General features: G+C 54.0%; 2 protein-coding genes across 2 annotated transcripts in view; both read left to right on the top strand.

Annotated features, from left to right (window-relative positions):
* The window catches only part of SPATA2 (spermatogenesis associated 2), a 140455-nt gene that overhangs the window by 23252 nt on the left and 98992 nt on the right, over window positions 1-18211 (top strand). The gene's annotated exons all lie outside the window — the stretch shown is intronic.
* On the top strand, window positions 1927-16624 carry LOC138728554 (opsin-5-like). The gene is made up of 6 exons (XM_069872008.1): window positions 1927-2351; window positions 8346-8433; window positions 10032-10194; window positions 10722-10849; window positions 12602-12930; window positions 13779-16624. The coding sequence occupies exons 2-6, from the start codon at window positions 8346-8348 to the stop codon at window positions 14322-14324; spliced, it is 1254 nt and encodes a 417-aa protein (XP_069728109.1). The 5' UTR covers window positions 1927-2351; the 3' UTR covers window positions 14325-16624.

The following is an 18211-nucleotide window of genomic DNA, read 5'->3' as shown; positions in this document are numbered from 1 at the left end:
CTGGTGCAGCTGCAACACAAGGCAGCTCTCATAGACTTCTTTCACTGCGTGTAGAGCTGGTTGAAAGCTTTAGGAGGCGAGCCCCGTTGTTCTTTGGATCTTCACTGAGCTTTCTTGCCTTCTCAGGTGGCTCCTTTGGGTCCTACAGCACAAACCAAATGGGAGCTATGTTATCTCGAAGACTTCAATCCGTTCTCCAAATCTGGATGAGAACGTCTGATGAATGAAGTGCTATTGGGGAGAAGTGGTGCTGATGAGGACAGGCAGACTGAGATGGAGGTCTGTTTCCCAAGGAAACTATGCTAAAAACCATAGTTCAATTGGACAAACGTGCCCACGAAGTTTAGTAACTATTTGCAGTCCCCGTGTTCAGCGTGGGGTGGGGTGGGAAGTGGTGCTGCTCATATTTGAGCTTGTGACTCTGCCGAGGGCTCTCGGTGTCCCTGGTGTCACTGAACATCAAGCCTCAGGTCTGTCCCAGGTGAAAGGGAGAAAACGGAGCGTGTTCTCTGGTGGGTGTCAGGCTCCTTGGGTTAACTCTGGCCGTGTGGAGGAGACTGCGCAGCGGGGCCTCAAACTTGGCTGAGGCCTCGTGTTTCTGGAACACAAACAACAACTAACTTTCATTTTATAATAATCTCGGTATGTATCTATTTATATAGCTGTTTAGTCCCTGAATGTTTCTCATGAAGGCTCTTTCCAAAGCACGTAGAGTACGTAAGGTTATTGCTGTCCATCTCTCCTCCTTCGGGGTTCTTTCCTGTAGTAATTTTAAGCGCACGAATCCGAGCTGACCAGCAGTCCTGACAGTATTTGGAACTCTAAAACTGCGCACTAGGATTTTTGCTCCCATTTCTAGCTGGCAAGCTCTTGGCATGGAGGGAACTAACACAACGCACGGTTGAGTGATGGTTGTGGCTTGTGCTTTGCCGAGCAGAGACAGGTCAAACGGTTTGGGTGGAAAGCAAACCCCAGCTCTGATTGGCAACGCGCTCGGCACAGCGATCCCACCTCGTCTCCTCTGCCACTCGGAGCGTGTCCTTGGAGCACCTCGCGGCGCAGGTGGGAGTGAGCCGGGGGGCCAGACACATCTCCAGGGGGAGGAGAGCGAGCTGCCGGCTGCCTCCTGAGGAGGGGTGAGAGGAGGTGGCCGAGGGGGGAGAGGCGTGAGCCGGGGGGTGCTGAGGCCGCGGGTTCCTGCTTTAAACTGCACTCTCCGTGCCTCAGTTTCCCTTCGTGTGAAAACTGCAGCTCCGAGGCCGGTTAGCGGGGAGGAGGGTGGGGAGCCGAGGGCCCGTCGGAGGGCAGAGGAGGGGGGCTGGGGGGGCTGGGGGAGCCGGCCGAGGGCTGCCCCGGCTAAGGGGACCCCGACCCTCGGACCCCGGACAGGGGGCTCTGCCAGGGCAGGGACGGGACAGGGCGGGTCAGAGGCGGTGGGGGGGGCTCAGAGCTCGAGCCAGGGGCTCTGAGCCGGGCGGGGGGTCAGAGCCAGAGCCGGGGGGGTCAGAGCCAGAGCCGGGGGGTCAGAGCCGGGCAGGGGTTGGGGGGGTCAGAGCCGGGCGGGGGCGGCGGGCGCGGAGCTGTCCGCGGCGGGTGGTGCTGAACCGCGGGAGCCGCCGCGGGATCCCGGGAAGAAGTTTCTGCCGGCGGGGGCTGCTCCGGGGGAGGTAAGGGGGGACCCGAGCGGGGCAGGAGCTGCCCTGGGCATCCCCGAGCCCCCCCCGAGCACCCCCGGCGCGGGGCGGGGGAGGATGCTGTCCTGTGGCCCCCGGGGCGGGGGGCTGGAGCCCCTCCCCACCCGCTGTGCCCCCGGGGTGTGAGATGGGACGCGGCTCCCGGCGGAGCGTGTCCCGGGGGGGGGGGGGGTCGGCAGCCTTCAGCAGGGTTCGTGTGTGTAAGAGACGCTCAGAGTTTAGGGACTCGCGTGCGAGGGGTCGCACCCCTCTGGAAGGGGCTGGCGAGGGTCTCGGTGGTGGCGGAGGCAGACGGAGAGCAGGAGCCGCTCTGCCTGCGGGCGGGGGGCAGCCCCGGCTCAGGGGTCTGTGAGCTGCAGTGACGGCGGCACCGGCGGCTGCCTCCCCTCACACCGCGATCTGCCCTTCAGACACCGGACAGTCGCTCCTCTGTGCTCTTTTGCTCTCCTGTGACACTTTAAGTCTTGTTTTATTTGCTAGACAGGCAGCAGCGTCTAAGCTTCCCCTGTGCTCGGAGCTGCATCGATTCCTGCTGTTTATTATTGAAAGACACTGGAGGTCGGCTGATTCTCCGGGCTCATCAGGTTTCCTCCCCCTCTCCAAGAAAGGTTCTGGCTTTGCGGTACATTGGCAGAAGAAGAGCAGCTGTCTTGAGAGGTAAAAGGCAAAGCTAACAATAATTCTAAATAAAATGTATGTTTTTTCATGTAGACTGCATGTGATCAGGCCGGTCCAGCCGTGCCGGTGTCCTTCCAAGTGCCAGTTATGGATGTGGGATGCGGGTTTAGGTTTGGTTCTTCTTGTGAGCACAAGAATAGGGTCTGGAATGCAGAATAGGAGGGTTTCCTGGTAATGAACCTGTAGCAGCAGCTGCTTGGAAAACTTTATCTCATTTTGAAGTATGATTAAATTGAGGGGAAAGGAGCTTTCACAATCTATCTCTTCTCAGAACAGAGTCTGAGCAATGGAGCTTAAATCAAATTGAACAGCAGCTTTGTGTGTCCTCTACGTGGCCAAGCAGCTTGATTTTAAAGGGTTGTGTTGTGCTGGCTGGGTAGCCCCTGTGGGACATTCTCATCTGGAGTCCCTCCCAGAGGAGCTTCAGATCTAGTCTTGACTGTGCGTTGTCACGTTTTTGAAATGTTTTTGAGCTGGAAAAATCTCCAGCAGCTGCTTCTGTCAGGATGAGAGTGACTGTGTTTAGTACCTGCTGTGATGCTTCTGTAGCTCGTGAGTCTCCACTAAACACAACGGCACAGGGAAAGGCTGGTGCAAACTTTCCCCTCTGCTGCACGCTCACCTGAGGGAGCATCCTGGAAAGAGGGAGGCAGGTTTCCAGCAGGCAGGCAGAGCCAGAACAGCTTTGTGAACCGGCCGGGTAGCAGGTTACACACAGTCCTGTTTCAGCAAGGGTAAAGACCATGTGAGCACCTCCTGGAGCCAGGTGTGAGGATGTCCCCCTCACAGCATCCCCCTCACAGAGGAGCTCAGATAAGCTCACCACCTTCTGATTCCTCTGAGGGGAAAGGCTTTACGTGGCCCCAGTGAAAGCAGCAGGAGAAAGTCTGAGATTTTTGCAACAGTTTTTGTACTCATCCTAAATCCACTTGCCTGTGTGCCTCACGTAGCTATGGTGTTTGCAGGATCTAGTTGATGATTTACTCTCAGACACAAAAATGATAGCTCTCCATATTTCTGTAAAACTGATTTATTATCTGAATGTTAATAGCACCAGCATATCTATCGGTGCAAGAGGTGCATTTTTTATAATTTTCTGTATTACAACAAGAGATGCGTGCTTTACAAATAGCTCAAGCACACCCATAAAAATAAGGCCTATCCCACGTAATGTATCAGAAATAGAAGTTCCTCTACCCTGGATTCTTGTTACTTTTTGCCAGCTTGATCTCATAGGACACTTGTAGCTCCCCTGATGTATTGCAGGATGGAGACCTGCCAGGGTTCTGAAGGAAATGAGATCTTGCAAGCTTTGCCAGCTCTGTCCTTCCTCTGCTGCGTGTGTGCATACACGCTGAGGAGCAGGAACAATTCCTTCCAGACTGTTTATGCTGGGCCTTGCCCTGTCTCATCACCCAGTGCAGCTGTGTGACCAAAGTCCCTTCTTCTTCCCAGACTCCATGTTCTTAATCACGTCTGCTTTGCTAAAGCGTCTCGGAGAGGTGGTGTGCGTGTGCTGTGTTCAGCGTGTCCGCTTCCAGGGGCTCTTGAGGAAGAATGAAATATGGCCTAGGGGAGAACTGTGCATTATGAGAGTTTCAGGAACGATTTGCTCAGCCCTAAAGGAAGGTTGTTTCCAATTAGGTTAATGAAGGACATCATTCTCATGGCCAGAGTCCCTCTGTCTGGTACAGGGAGGTATAAATCACCTGTCCCTGTACACGGACGCTCGTTACCCTCCAAAGAGCACAATAAGAGAGATTTTTTTTTTTTTCACTGGACTATGAAGCATTTAGCATTCTGGGTGCTCTGTGGAGATGAACCCAGCAGCCCGTTTCACCGCTGCTGCTATCTCCTCCTGCCCAGCTAGAGTATAACAGCGGGCAGCCAGTGTCCAGCACCTCTACGTCCTCCTCTCCTGGGTTCACTCTCCTCTGTGTCAGCTTTGCTTCTAGGGTGGGTGGCTCCCAGTCCCATTCCCGGCTGCCACGCTGCCCCCTGGGACTTCACTCCAGACCCCTGATCCCTTAGCCGGGTCCCAGCTTCTACTCTAACAAGGCTTCATCACCAGAAACCACAGCTCCCTTCCTGGTAGCCTGATGTGTGTGGGGATGGTCAGAGCAACAAGCAGTGCTGAAGGTCACTTTATGGACAAGTGATGTACTTTAGAGCCCCAGACAGAGTTAGCCTTATGGTGTGTGCGTTTATCCCAGAGGCACAGGCTCGTATCTTAGTGCGTGCATCCAAAATGTGCCTCCATTTCTTACCTGTTTGTGGCTAAAGGGAAAGAGTCACTTTCTCAAGAAATTCTGAGGATGTAAGAGGATGTAGCAGAACTTCCTCTCTCCTTCCCTTCCAACTTCCTCAGTGTCATACTCTAGGCCTAATAACTTGGTGGTTTTCTAATAAATTTAACCTTAGCATCAATTAAAATGCTTTGGCACACAAGGAAGGGAGAGGTGGGCTTCTAAGGACATTCATCATAGAAAGCACATTGAGATTGGATTTTCATTAGCTGTGAAATTAAATACTCCGAAGCAGCTTTTTCACCCTGACAATTATGAATATGCATCAGAGTGATGTTCTCACCCTGCCCTGTCTTTCCCTGCGTGTGTTGATGAGGAGGAAAGTCCATTTCCTTACAAATCTTTTAGTGGCTGGCCTGGAAAATGGAGAAGTTGGGCTCCAGCCTTTTCTGCTTCCTTGTGAAGGAGAAATCTCATCTGATAACTTTTCTGCAGCATCCTGTCAGTACTGGCTGCTCCCTTCAGTTAAAGCCTTAGATCCACTGGCTTGCAGTCCTGCAGCCGGCAAACTTTACTTTGCCACTAAAGCCCAGACTTTCCATGCAGCTTTTTCTTAAGATAAAATGACTCACAAGGTTTTAAACAAAACCTGAGCACAAGCCCTGTTTGTTTTGCTATTCTGTATGAGTCACTGCGTAGTGTAGTGAGGATTTGAGGCTAGGGATGAGATTTGCACCAAGAAGCTTAAGAAAGGTTGGAAAATGTTTCCCTTTTTCCTGCTAGGGATTTCTAGTGCTTGTGTCCAACAAGTCAGGATTGTCAGTGAAAATCTCAAGGGAGAACCTAAGTCTCCAATGGACAATAAATGGAGAGTCAATAAAGGGAGAGATTCGGCTGGAATCCTGGGTGTGAAAGCACCTGAACCGCTTGCAAAGAGGCTCATGTTGCAGGGTCAGTACCAGGTACCCAGGAACATCATTTTATTGAAATGACTGATCTCGTAAAGGGATGTCCCTATCTCCCCCCCTAGAGCCGCTATGCTCCCCTCCCAAATGGTATTTGTAGGCTCTCTGGGATCAAGGAGTGTGCTCTTAATGCCCAGAGCCTGGCTTGCACTGGGGCGTAACCTGGCAGGGGAGCAGCAGCTGGGCTGGTTTCTGCCCTTGCCAAGGGAACACACCGAAGTCCCGGGGCCTGGGGCTGCCCAGCTCCCACAACAGGTAAAAACAGTTTTGCTGTGGCTTTAGTGTCTGCTGAGACACGGACCCAGCACAGACCGGGGTGAGCAGGGACAACTTAAAGCTGCCTGGCATCACCTCTGTGCTGGCGCCTCTGCCTGGGATTCGTGGGCTCCACTCAGAATTCCCATTGATTCGATTCCCCAAGCTCCCAGGGAGCAAACAGGAAAGGCAACCCCAGCTGGACACCCGCATGTCCCAGTGTCTTGGCTCGGCAAGCAGGGACGAGCTTCCTGGAGCTGCAAGTGCCATCAGGCATGCTGAGGACACAGAGAGGGGACAGTCACCTTCAACATAAACCTGTACGAGGAACCCTGGGAGCAGGGGAAGAGCTGAGCAAACTGAGTGGTATTGATATGCTTTTAGTGTGGTGTGACTGCAGAAAGATCAGGCGGTGACTTGCTTCTCTGAGTACTCAGCGCAGGCTGAAGACTGGAGCACAGCTTCCCAAGTTGATATTAGCAGGATGGTTTCCTCTCTAAACCCTTGTCCACCGAAGCAGAGCTCAGGATGGATCTTGGCACATCAGTACTCAAATTCCAACCTTGCGTGCCCTGGTAATTAAGTTGTGTAGATGTTTACAGCGGTGGCCAGGGAGTTCTCATTCTGCTCAGAGCAGCTAGAAAGCCCAAGTGAGCAGGTGGAGGTTACAGTGACTTCTCATAACCTTCTGGTGAGCAACATCTGCCCCTGTGGGGCCACGCTGAGAGGTCTTGGTTCTCTGCGCTGGGACCAGGCAAGATGAATAGGGGGAGAGTAGGAGGAGTGTAAAGGAAGCACCTTGTGAATTATGTTTGCTAAGAAAAGCAAATTTATGCAGATGAACTCTATCATGCAGATGAGGACATTCAAATGTGGTTCAAGGCTACCCCAGTGCCAAAGCAGAACTGAGAGAGCAATGTCCACCAGCCAGGAGAGCACAAGGAAAAGCAGGTCAGGGGAGAGTGCATCTGCAAAGCATGGCTGGCAAGGAGAAGTCATCCAAATCAAGTAGCTGCTCTGACACCAACGCTATATTATTTAAAGAAGGAAGCCTCTAAGATGTAAATGTTAATATTTTCCTTACATATTTTAGCAGGCAATTATTAAAGTAATTACTTTTTACGGCTGAACATCAAAACTGCCTGTATAAATACAAGTAACGGTGTATGAGAAGTTCCCGTACTGTGTTTGCACGTGCTGGTAACAAGACAGGGGCCGTTGGGTGGGTTCAAGTAGCAAACCAGCTGCGTGGCTGTCAGCCTGCCTGGGCCATCACACTGCTTGGCACTTTTTCCTGCAGCATGGCCCTGTGACCCTCCCAGCCCCTGCTCCCCAGCAGGACACTGCGCTCAGTTCTCCCACAGTGTGCGGCAAGGGACCTCGGGGAAGGAGGCAGGAATGCTGCATGCATTACACATCCCAGCAAGCAAGCCAGCAGCTATTGAAACATATAATTAAACCATTATTTTCTTTCACCTCCTCTCTGTTTTTTTTTTTTTTGTCACCTGAATAGAATTTTTTTCCATTTATTTTGTTATCAGTGAAGGGAGTGAATATACCGAAGCGCACCTGCGGTTCTGCTCTACTGCCCCCTATTAACTTCCTAAGCATCTGGGAACCTTTGGCTCAGCTGCACAAAATGACAGGGAAGCTAATTAGGTTAATAAAACTCAATGATAAATCAGGCACCCCAAGAAAGAGAATGACATTTTACTGTGATTTTTTTTTGTTTGTTTTGTTGCTAATGCATTTGTTCACCCCCAAGTTCTTCACTGCTGGCAACAGGGATCAGATTTAGTTACAGCTGAAGAAAGAAGGTCCTAGCCCGGGGATGAGAAGATCGGGGAGACAATTCCTTTCTGTCCGTAGCTGCAGGGTCTCCTGGGCCAGGGTTTGATGAACAGCTTGTTGCAAGTCCTCTCGTCTGCATGGGCCCTCTCGGCACACCTAGCGCACCTCTCAGCTCTAGAGGCAGTTAATATCCTGCTGGAGTGGCACGTGAGCAGGTCTTGGCTGCATTGCAAGGGCAGTTTGGGCCAAGGCTTCCTCCTGATGGGGACACGGGGACAGGCAGAGGCACGTGAAGGACGAGGCCAGCCTGGAGGAGGTGGGGGACTTCGCATAACATGAAGCGTCCAGCTCTGAACAGCCTGTTCCTGTGTCTGAACACGCAGCGCCTGCTGCAGTCAGCACACGGACAACACTTGGAAAGAAAATTTGGGTCCAAAAATGAATGCTAAGCAGTGAAATCCATAATTGAAGAGATGGTAATGGAGTGAGGTTACCAACCTGATCCTGGTACCGTCCCCCTGCCCAGCCGATTAGGTCAGTGCGGCGCTCAGCGTTAACGAGGCGGCGCTGGGGCCGGGGGGTTGCTCGCTGCTGGCTCGGTTGTCGCTCTGTGCCAGGAGCGTGTCACATACTGTCCCCCCTGGGAACCGAGGGAGCCAGGCACTCCCTCACTGGGCAGCATTCACTCTCACTTGTATTTGTATCTTGCTTTGCAGATGGGAAATACATCCAACGCCTCGGTGTTCATCTCCACCTTGTCGGAGAGAGAAGATCTGATTTTTGGCACGCTCTATTTAGTCTTTGGTAAGGAAAGACAGATCGCTGTACGTGTGTCCCTGCTGTGGGCAAGCCAGGTGCCTGCCTCCCAGAGGCATTGAGACCTTCTGCAGTCCCTGATGCTTCCAGAAATGCTCAGTCATTAGCAGAATAATCGAACTGGCCCTCCTCATGTGAATAAAAAGGATGACCTTGCCAAAGCCTGGGGACTGCATTCCTCTGTCAGGGGAGCTGCAAGCACCAGTTCTGGTTTTAAGTATTTGGAAAGTTGAAGAACAATCTTTGAGGAACGTCCTGTAGCTCGTACTGTAGCCACCCAACACGAGACAGCAGGGACTCGCAGTTAGCCTTGCCAGCATCACAACTGCTGAAGGTGATTTGGATCTCCAGCTGGCCTCAGCTTTCCCCAGATGTTCATGAATGTCCTGAGATTTGGATTTGGTGGCACTAAAAAGTCAGCAGGCAAAAATAAGGGGCTGGGATGTGCTTAAACATGGTTGGTGTGGGTCAGAAGTGAATGATGGGCAAAGAAAAACCTTCTGCTTTTCTGAGTCCTGAGCACGTTGTCTCCTAAGTGCTGGAAGGTTTTCATGCCTGCAAGCACGGGCAGCCCAAGGGTCTCTCGTGCCACTGGGGCTGCCAGCAGTCCTAGCGGCACCTACAGCTCCAAGGAGTTAGTAAAGATAATCAAATTCATTTGGTACAGATCTGAGACTTGCTCTGTGGGGGAAATGTCTTGTGAGGCTAGGAACAAGGACAAATGTGTCTGCACTCTGCCCTCCAGTGACTCCAAAGCCCTGGATATGGCCGGGTGTTGAGTGGGAATCCTGTTCCTTCGAGGAACTTCAGTATTGGCCATTCAACGGCTTTGGAAGCTGATTCTCACCATATTTAATTTGCAGCCTAATCCATTAGGAAGAAACTCTTGTCTCCTAACCTGCCCCAAGAGCAGCAGATTCCCCTTCCAAGGACACTGAAACCTCTTTTCAATGAAAGCACAATTACGTAATTAAAAAAAAGAGAGAAAGCCCTTGTTATAAAATTTTAATCACCACTGTTGTTTTAAATACACTAATAGGAAACAAAGAGCCTTCTTTTGTTTAGTCTGTAATTTCCTTGATCTCCATAATGCCTTTCTTCTTGTTTATTTTGTTGCTGTGATATTGGACAACACAGACTCACAGAAGTGACATTGCCAGAAAGAAGTTAAAGAGGCGAAGGGGCCCAGCTCCTTGGCCCGACATCAGAAGAGCAATCGCACAAAGCTCCCGTTATTTATTTAGCTGGAAGGAAGTGCCCCCCTTGCTCCTTCCAGCTGCAAGAAGTGATCCTGCACCCAGAGCCTGCTGCAGCCTCCTCCCTTCGCTGTCCTTCTACCAAACATCTCTGTAGCATCTGAGGAAGGGGAAAGGATCAAATTCAATGTAAAGCAGCTCCAGATGTGCTCACAGAGCTTTGCAGGTCCCGTGGGCTCCCCCTGCTCAGCCCGTTCTGGAGAGGGAAGCATGGAGCCATTTCCACCCTCTGTAGACATCTCTGGGGTTTGCTTCCGAACATCTCAAGATGATCCTGGCTCCTTTCCTGGCTCTGTCACTTACGGCACTGCTCCTCTGCTTCCTCCACAGGCATCGTGTCTCTTTCTGGGAACTCGCTGCTCCTGCTGGTGGCCTATCGGAAGAGGTCTGTGCTGAAGCCTGCCGAGTTCTTCATTGTCAACCTGGCCGTCAGTGACCTAAGCATGACAGTGACGCTCTTCCCCTTGGCCATCTCCTCCTTCTTCGCACACAGGTACCTTCTGGAAGGAACTCTGCCCTGGCCGATGACCCTGGGTGCAGTTTGCAAACTAGGGGAGATCCCTGACTGGGGGTGCAGTGGGAGCCAAGGGTCCATCTGGTGGCACTAGGGCATCAATCCCACAGCAGGATGCTTTGCTGTCGCCTGTTCCTCTAGATAGTCACATAGACCTGCTGTAAAATGGGTTTGGGATGGATTTTTAAGCTGGTGTGCACCAGTGGGGATCAGGGCAGCTCCTGCTCCCATGGCTCCACCTGTGCTGGTCACTGAGGTGCTCAGGGAATGAATCGGGGCGAGATCATGCCCATGTTCTCTTGGGCAATCAGGTGCTGGTACCCATTGCAGCCACCCCTGGCGTGCCCAGCGTTGCTGCTGGTGCGGGACTGGCAGCTGAGGCATCACTGCCAGGAGAGCAGCTGGGAAATACTCAGAGCAGAGGCCACAGAAACAGTCCCATCCAGCTGAGTGGCACCCTAGGCAGAGGGGAAGGGCTGGGTTTACACACAGGCTTTCCCTTGCAGGTGGCTGTTCAACCATGCAGTGTGCACCCTCTACGCCTTCTTCGGGGTCTTGTTCGGGCTGTGCAGCCTCACCAGCCTGACAGTTCTCAGCACGGTTTGCTGCCTGAAGGTCTGTTACCCAGCATATGGTAGGTGCTGGGATGCGTTACCTGATCTATACTCACACCCCTCTCTGTTAACATAACCCTTGTGGGTTTTTTATGGACCAGATGCACCTCTTCTGAGAAAGCTTTGCCCTAGGGCAGTCTATTCCCATCAATACTCTGATGCTGCAGGCTCTGAAGGCTTTGATCATTTGTGTATTCACTCCCCTCCACCTGCGTGCGGAGCCCCAGCGCCCCTGTGCGTGCATCTCAGCAGTCCCCTGCTTCATTCTAAGTCTGAGGAATATCACCCAGATATGTGTCAGGGGGGTTGTCCTCCCTCTGTACAAACCCCCACATGCCATATTACAGCAGGTTGCACGGCTTTAAGTGTCTGTACACAGACCTGAGCTCAGGCTCTGCGTCCGGGAAGCCTCGAGCTCTAGCAGCGCAAGGAGGAGCTGCTTTCCCTTGTCCCTGGTGGGAGAGCCATAGGCCAAATGTATTTAATTCACTGACATAATTAATTCAGGAGGGCTGGGTGTGCAGTGTTACAGCTCACTTCTGTAGCCCTGTTTCCACTTGCACTTCCACAGAACTACTGTGAATGTTTGCAGCTCTAAGCTTCGTCACCAGCACTTTGTAGAGGTCAGCAGTGCAGAGAGCATCTGAGGAACCGAGAGGACCCAGGGATGTCCCCAACGCATTTACAGCTCCTATTTGGAGTTGCTTCTTAATTTCCTCAGCTCAGCTGCTAATCCACCATCTAGCGTGTATCTTCAGAATAGACTTTGGATTAAAGAACAAAAATAGAAATAAAATGAGGAATCAAAGATATTAGTTTGATTTGCAGACTGGCATCCCAGGGTGCATCCTCACCCCCTCTCTGGGGCTTCGCTGCTTTCTGCCCCGAGCCTGCTGCTGTCACCAGCCGCTAACGTGCTTTGTCCCCAGCAGCTGGCAGCGCCTCAAGGACGATGCTGGAGCAGACTCGCCTTGGTTATGTGCCAGCAGAGCACCTCAGGAGATCACTAGAAAGGTGGAAGGAAAGATAAAGATAAAAGTTGGCTCTTAAAAGGCAGCCAGGTACCAGTGGCTTTTCCCTGTGCTGCTTCTGTTCTCTAGATTAGCCAGTGCTTGGCAGCCTGGCACGTTGTGCTTATCTCCCAGTGATGCCTTGGTCCATTTTCGGTGAGGAAATGGCTAATCTCAATGAGCTTTTAATTGCTTCGTTTCAAGGAAAAATGTTACTTCTATGCACATCTGAAGATTTAGCATTTTATACTGAGCTCTTAGAAGATCAAGTGGTTTAAGATTTGATGGGGGATGGGACAAAAAGAAAAAACCTGTTCCCCCCCAGTGCTTCAATCTGCTAGAGAGGAGAAGGTCCTTCAAATGACAGTGTCTGGAAGGGCTTTGAGCGGTCGCAGCGCCAGCTCTCCCGCCCTGTGCTCACCCTGCACCCCCTGCCTCGCCACCAGCAGCTGCACCACCTCCCAGAAGGTCCTGGGAGAGGCTGCGTGGCTGATGCTGCTGTTTGCTGCCTGGGTTGGGGCAAACCCTTCTGTTTCTCGTGGGTCCTTGCTCTGGCCACCTGCCCAGGGGACAGGAGGGTGTCTGCGTGTCCCTGGGCCCTGGGGTGACCACCGCTGCGGCATTGAGGTCCTGCCCTGCCTGGCAGCCCCAATGCGGCCTCATCCCCAGCACTGGTGGCGCGAGCAGCTGGAGCTCTCAGCCCCTCTCCCCATTCCTGCTTGCCCGTGGGAATCCATCCTCACCCCGATCCCTCTGCCACAGGCAACAAGTTCTCCCCGTGCCACGCCGGAGTGCTGCTGCTGTGCATCTGGGCGTACGCGCTGCTCTTCGCCACAGCCCCCCTGGCCGAGTGGGGCAGCTACGGCCCCGAGCCCTACGGGACAGCCTGCTGCATCGCCTGGAAAGCCTCAAGCAGGGAGGCCACGCTCTACATCCTCGCCCTCTTCATTTTCTGCTACCTTCTCCCCTGCCTCCTCATCCTCGTCTCCTACTCGCTGATCCTCTGGACGGTGCAGGTGTCCCAGAGAGCCGTGAGGCGGCACGCGTCCCCCCGGCACAGAGCCCGCAGCGTGCACAGCCTGGTCGTGAAGGTAGGGGAGGGCTCGGGGGTGCGGGGACTGGGGGTGCCCCTGCCCTAGCCCCCTGCCCTGGGGGCGGGTGGGTGCAGCAGGACCCCTTCTGCCAGCCGGACACTTCTATCATTGTCAGCGAATTCTCCAGGTGTTTGTAGCAATGTGGGTAAAAACATGCTTCTCCTTGTTCAAAGCCATCAGGTGGAGGGTTTTTCATTTTAAATTACATTGGAAAAGACCATAAAAGGAGCTTGCACGAGTCCTTGCTCCCCAGACTACAGGCTAATACTATAATTTAGCAAGGATATGTCAAAAAACCCCAAAAGTGGATATCCTTTGGAAAAAAAAACAACAACCAAACACGAAAGAAAACAGCTTGCAAGCCTGGTCACAAAAGAAATGTTCGTGTCTGCTTAGAGGACGGGAGTCCGAGCGTGGCCTCTTTCCAGGGCCTCTGGGTTAGTCTGCACCCCGGCACACGGGTTGCCAGAGGGATCTGAGTGCAGCCAAAAGGCTCCTGGGGTCTGATTCTGGCCTGACCCCGGCCAGGTCGCAGGGTGCTTCGCACCATCTGCCGCCGTCGGCTGCAGCAATTCCCAGCTTTCCCAGGTAGGTGTGAGTCACCTGAAGCGAGTGCCCACGCTGGGATGTTTTGAGTTGCTGCCCTGATGTCTGACACCCCGAAGCTCCTGTGTAAAGGGTCCAGAAGGCTGAGAACCTTTCCCTCGGGATGCAGTTGAGTGTTGGGGGTCCCATTGCATGTGGCAGTGGTTGTCAGCCTCGGGTTGGGTTTTGCGGGGGGTCAGCGTCCCACAGGTACCAAAGGAGACTCATGGCACTGCTGTCTCCACCTCCTTCTCTTCCAGCTGAGCGTTGCGGTGTGCCTGGGGTTCCTGGCTGCCTGGACCCCCTATGCCATCGTTGCCATGTGGGCAGTCCTCGGTGACGCCAGCCAGGTGCCGGCGCTGGCCTTCGTGCTCTCAGCCGTCTTTGCCAAGTCCTCGACGCTCTACAACCCCCTGGTGTACCTGCTTTTCAAGCCCAACTTCCACAAGTTCCTCTCCAAGGACGTGGTGCTCCTCCAGGCCATGCGCACCCTGCTCTGCTGCGGCTGCCCGAGCCCCACGCTCCAGCCGTTCCCGTCCCCGGGCTTCGGGGGCACTTGCACAAACTGCAATGACACCTTTGAGTGTTTCAGTAACTACCCCAAGTGCTACAAACTCCCGCAGGCGCCGGGCGGCTCGCCCCCGCGCGCTCCCCTGGCTCTGCTGGCCGGAGGAGCCGCTCGCCAGCCGGGGCTGAAGAGGACGGTGCAGGTGATGGTGCTCGTCACACGCACGAGGTCGGGTCTGGGGGCTGTGAATGTGGTGGGGGAAGCTCTGCCCTCGGATATCGTCAAAGACCTTCTCTGAGCCCAGCTCTGCCTCTGTGTCTCCTACCGGCGCACTGGAAGACAAAGCCAAGCGCAGATTTTCTCTCGCCGACATATCTGATGGGTTCCCAGCGTATTCTGCAGATGAAGTGACATAAAAATTGAAGACCAACCTTGCCTCCCGCTTTGGTTTGGCTCTTGCAGCTCTGAGCCCAGCCTTTGCACTTGCCAAGAGAAAAAATAGACCCCAGTGCCTGAAATCTGCCCGGGGTGCAAGCCCAGGGTTCAGTTTCTCCTGCAGCTTGTTCTCCGGGCCTGTGGCCTTGGTTTTTCCATCTTGGTGCTCTGATGACCAAGCAGGAACTTGGTTATCTTAAGAAACTGCCTGCAGGGAGTGCTGGGACCAGGAGGCCCCGAGAAGCATCCTACCTCCAGCATCAGCTCCTGCAGCCCCTGCTGACCACGTCCTTTCCTGCCAAGGAGCGGGACGGTGCCTCCCAGCTACCTCACTTGGGATTATGAAGCATCTTTACATACCTCTTGAGAGACTGCTCTCTGCACTACTCCACTCCCTTGATTTGAATGCAAACCCAGCACCATCCTATAGATCGAAGTGGGAGTTTACTTCAGAGTAAGGATTTGGGGTTAAAATAATCCTGGTGAGAGTAATAATTCCAGATCACGTTCTTCGGGCAGGGAATGGTGAACCTGTGGCTGAACCGTCCTGGAGAAGGAGCTCTGTCTGCAGGGTGTCTCCCAGTGCCTGGGACGACAGGGCAGCTCACACCGCACAGCGGGACAGGGGCTAAAGCATCCCGGGAGCTTGGATTCAGCATCTGGAGATCAGCCGGGGCACTTCAGCCACAGAAGGAGTCTAAGATGAAAAGAACCAAGAAGCTTTGAAGGGCCTGGTGCAAAGCCATCATCAGAAAAGTCCCCGTGTTATCTGCTGTGGCAGGTGCAGGACAGGCTTGCAGGAGTCTCTCTCCAGTCACATGCTGGCAGCACATTTGGGACTGAGCTCGGGGCTCCCTGTCCCAGCAACAGGCGGCTTGTGTCCCCAGCCCTGGGCACAGCTTTGCTTTGCAGGGGGTGAATAACACAGCCAGGGTGGCTATACACCAAAGAATTGAAAGATTCTTACAAGGTGATGAGAAGAGTCAGTAGCAGAGGTGGCAGCCAGCTGGCCAGCTACTCGTGGGAGCGCTTCACGTTGTCACTGATTAATGAACGAAACCACACCACAACCCCTCGCCGGAGCCGCACCATTAACTCATGGACGTGCTGAATGGGAATAGTGAACCGTTTTCTGCACTGAGTGCTGGAAGGAGCCACTGTCCCGATGCCATCAGGCTGTGCCCTGCCTGCCTGCGCTGCCTGTAAGCCGAGCCGAGCTCTCCCTCCTCCTCCTGCTCTCCAGACACACATCTTGCTATTTTTAGCAGTTGCTCCCAGAACCGGGATGTATCTCTGCCTTTTCTCAGCAGAGATACAGCAGCCTCCTCTCTTCCGAGGACACCGAGCACTTCACAAAGACCTCCTGGCTGCAGGGTGCGCAGAAACACCGAGGGGAGGGGGTGCGGGTGCAGATGCCCATCACTGGTCATTTAAGCAAACCAAACATTAAAAATAGGAGCCAGGCTTTTGGCTGTGGTGATGTGGCCCAATCCCAGTGCAGGTGGCACTGGGGCCGCACGAGCCCTGCAGTGGTTGCTGCCTGCAGAGGTGCCCAGCGAAGGATGTCGCTGCTTTCTGCGTGTGCAGCCTTCACCGGCCGCCGCTGCTCAGCTCCGACCAGCGCAGCGCGGCGTGGACCTCTTGGCACTGGCTGTTGTCCCTTCCACTCAGCCACTTTAATCAGCAGTTTCCCTCTGACAGGAGAGAGTCATCAATACATCCAGGGTGCACAGCTTCCTCGCGGGACGGTGTTGCCTCGTGTGACGCCTGCGGGTGCGGATGGTTGGGGCAGCGCAGGGTTTATGCACAAGAGCCGAGTCAGGACTGAAAAGCCACGTGGGGAGTGACACTCGCACCTTCGCTTCCTACTCCCACTATGCAAAACCCCCCACCCATCCAAAACGCTGCAAACAAATCAATCATAATCAAAGCAGACAATGAGAAGAGAGAGGACAAAGCTTCCAACGTGGGTTGGTGTTTCTGGAAGGGTCAGTCACCACGGGGCTAGGGACACCACAGCTTGGCCCTTCCCACCCTGGGTGCTGTCCCCTGGCCCAGGCATCCCGGCGCTCGAGGGAACCGTCCGCACTCCATGTCTGTGCTGACCAGTCATCGTGTTTCAGAAATTGTACGTTTTTCAAGTAAATTCACTCGTGAAACTGGCATTCGACTTGGTTGGTTTATGTGCTAGCGGCCACGCTCCGGGATAAACAGAAATATTGTGGCTGTGCGTGGCCGGGGCAGGGCTGGTGCGGTGCCTGAGCGACTGCGGAGACAGGACACGGCCCAGTGGCCAGGGCACAGGGTCTTGGGGCCAGTAAACCTCTTCTCCCCCCGCAGCGGAGCCTTCCTCCCACGAGGATGAAGTATTGATGAGTGGCCAGTGGTGCTGGGGCAGCCCGAGCTGCCACCTCGGCCAAGCCCTGGCTGTACCTTCTCCTCATCACTGCCCTGCAAGGGACAAAACCTCGAGAAAGGTGACCAAGGGCTGATTTTCCGCAGAAGGACATGAACATGATGGGCTGCTGCCATCTCCTGGGGGCTGTCAGGGCATGGTGACTCCAGGGTGGTTGGGGGACCAAGGATGTGGCTCCATCTGGGCTCGGGGACACCGTGTGGTCCAGCCGCTGGTCCAGCATCAGGTCCCTGCTTTGCTTCCTGGGCTCCCAGCCTGCTGGTTTGTCCCCTGATAGCTAAAGCGTACTACGGTCCAGAAATCACCTAAGGGAGACAGACTGAGAAATATCTGTGAATCCCCCCCTCTATTACTCCAGGAAAACCACAGATCAGTGTCTTCAGCATTAGTTTGATGTGGGAATGCATAACATTGAGAGCATCTAATACTGACTATGCTTTAATCCCCATTCATGGAAACACTCCTGCTGCTGGGGAATCCAGGCAGTGGCACTGCAGCTGCTTAGCAAAATCTCAATCAATTTAATTAACTCCATGCACTGCGGCCAGGCCAAAATCAGGTCCAGGGTCCCTCCCTTGGCACAACCTGTGGTTGTGATACCCCTGGTTCTGCAGCCGGGCTGGCGTCGATTTAATCAGTGTCCCCAGCTGGGAACGGTGCCACCAGCTGCCTCTGGTTACCTAAAGATAAGAGACCGCCTCCCTACCAGGGCAGGTCCTGGGGAGAGGAGGAAGGTGAAGGTAGGGTCTGCGCTGGCTGCTGTGGTTGGGTCTGGTGTGGGAGCTGGTTTCTTTAGCTCTGGGTCCTGCTGTGGCCCCGGTCCCCGCTCTGGGCTGCGTGGGAAGAGGAAGCTGGGGGCTGCAGTGCTGCTGCTCGGTGAGTCCTCATTGCAGGGTGGGAGCCTGGTCCTGGCACAGAGGACAAGCCAGGGCTGCTCCAGGGCCCTGGATGGGGTTTGATGCCAGGGCACTTGTGCTGTGGCTGTTGTTTCCCACCTGCTGCTGGCTGTGTGGTTGTTGGAGCCATTCTGCACTTTTCAGCAAAGATTTCCCCTCTGGTGTCTGTGTTCTCTGTGTCATCTCCTGTGGCCCATTCTTCTCCGGGGTCGGGCAGCCCTCGGCTGCAGTTTAAATGCAGCCCCAGGGGTGGAAGCCTCCTCTCAGAGGCAGGTGAGCTCACCTACAGGCTGTGGAGTCCCTGGGCAAAGGCAAAGGGTGTCTAAGAAGCAAAGATCAGAGGCTTTCTTTTCCAAGGTTAAGCTCCTGAAGGGCAGATAATGACTATTGCTTTTGGTCCTTTTATGTCGGCTTTTAGATTAGGCTGTAAAAACAGCC

Source organism: Phaenicophaeus curvirostris, chromosome 18 (assembly GCF_032191515.1).
Source record: "Phaenicophaeus curvirostris isolate KB17595 chromosome 18, BPBGC_Pcur_1.0, whole genome shotgun sequence".
NCBI lineage: Eukaryota > Metazoa > Chordata > Aves > Cuculiformes > Cuculidae > Phaenicophaeus > Phaenicophaeus curvirostris.
This window is presented reverse-complemented; position numbering and strand designations above follow the sequence as displayed.

Bases quoted from the DNA above. Each gene is read 5' to 3' on its own strand.
- LOC138728554 (XM_069872008.1), top strand. From the start codon at position 8,346: ATGGGAAATACATCCAACGCCTCGGTGTTCATCTCCACCTTGTCGGAG. The intron at 8,434-10,031 runs GTAAGGAAAGAC...CTTCCTCCACAG, and splicing joins CACGCTCTATTTAGTCTTTG to GCATCGTGTCTCTTTCTGGG. The intron at 10,195-10,721 runs GTACCTTCTGGA...TTTCCCTTGCAG, and splicing joins TCCTCCTTCTTCGCACACAG to GTGGCTGTTCAACCATGCAG.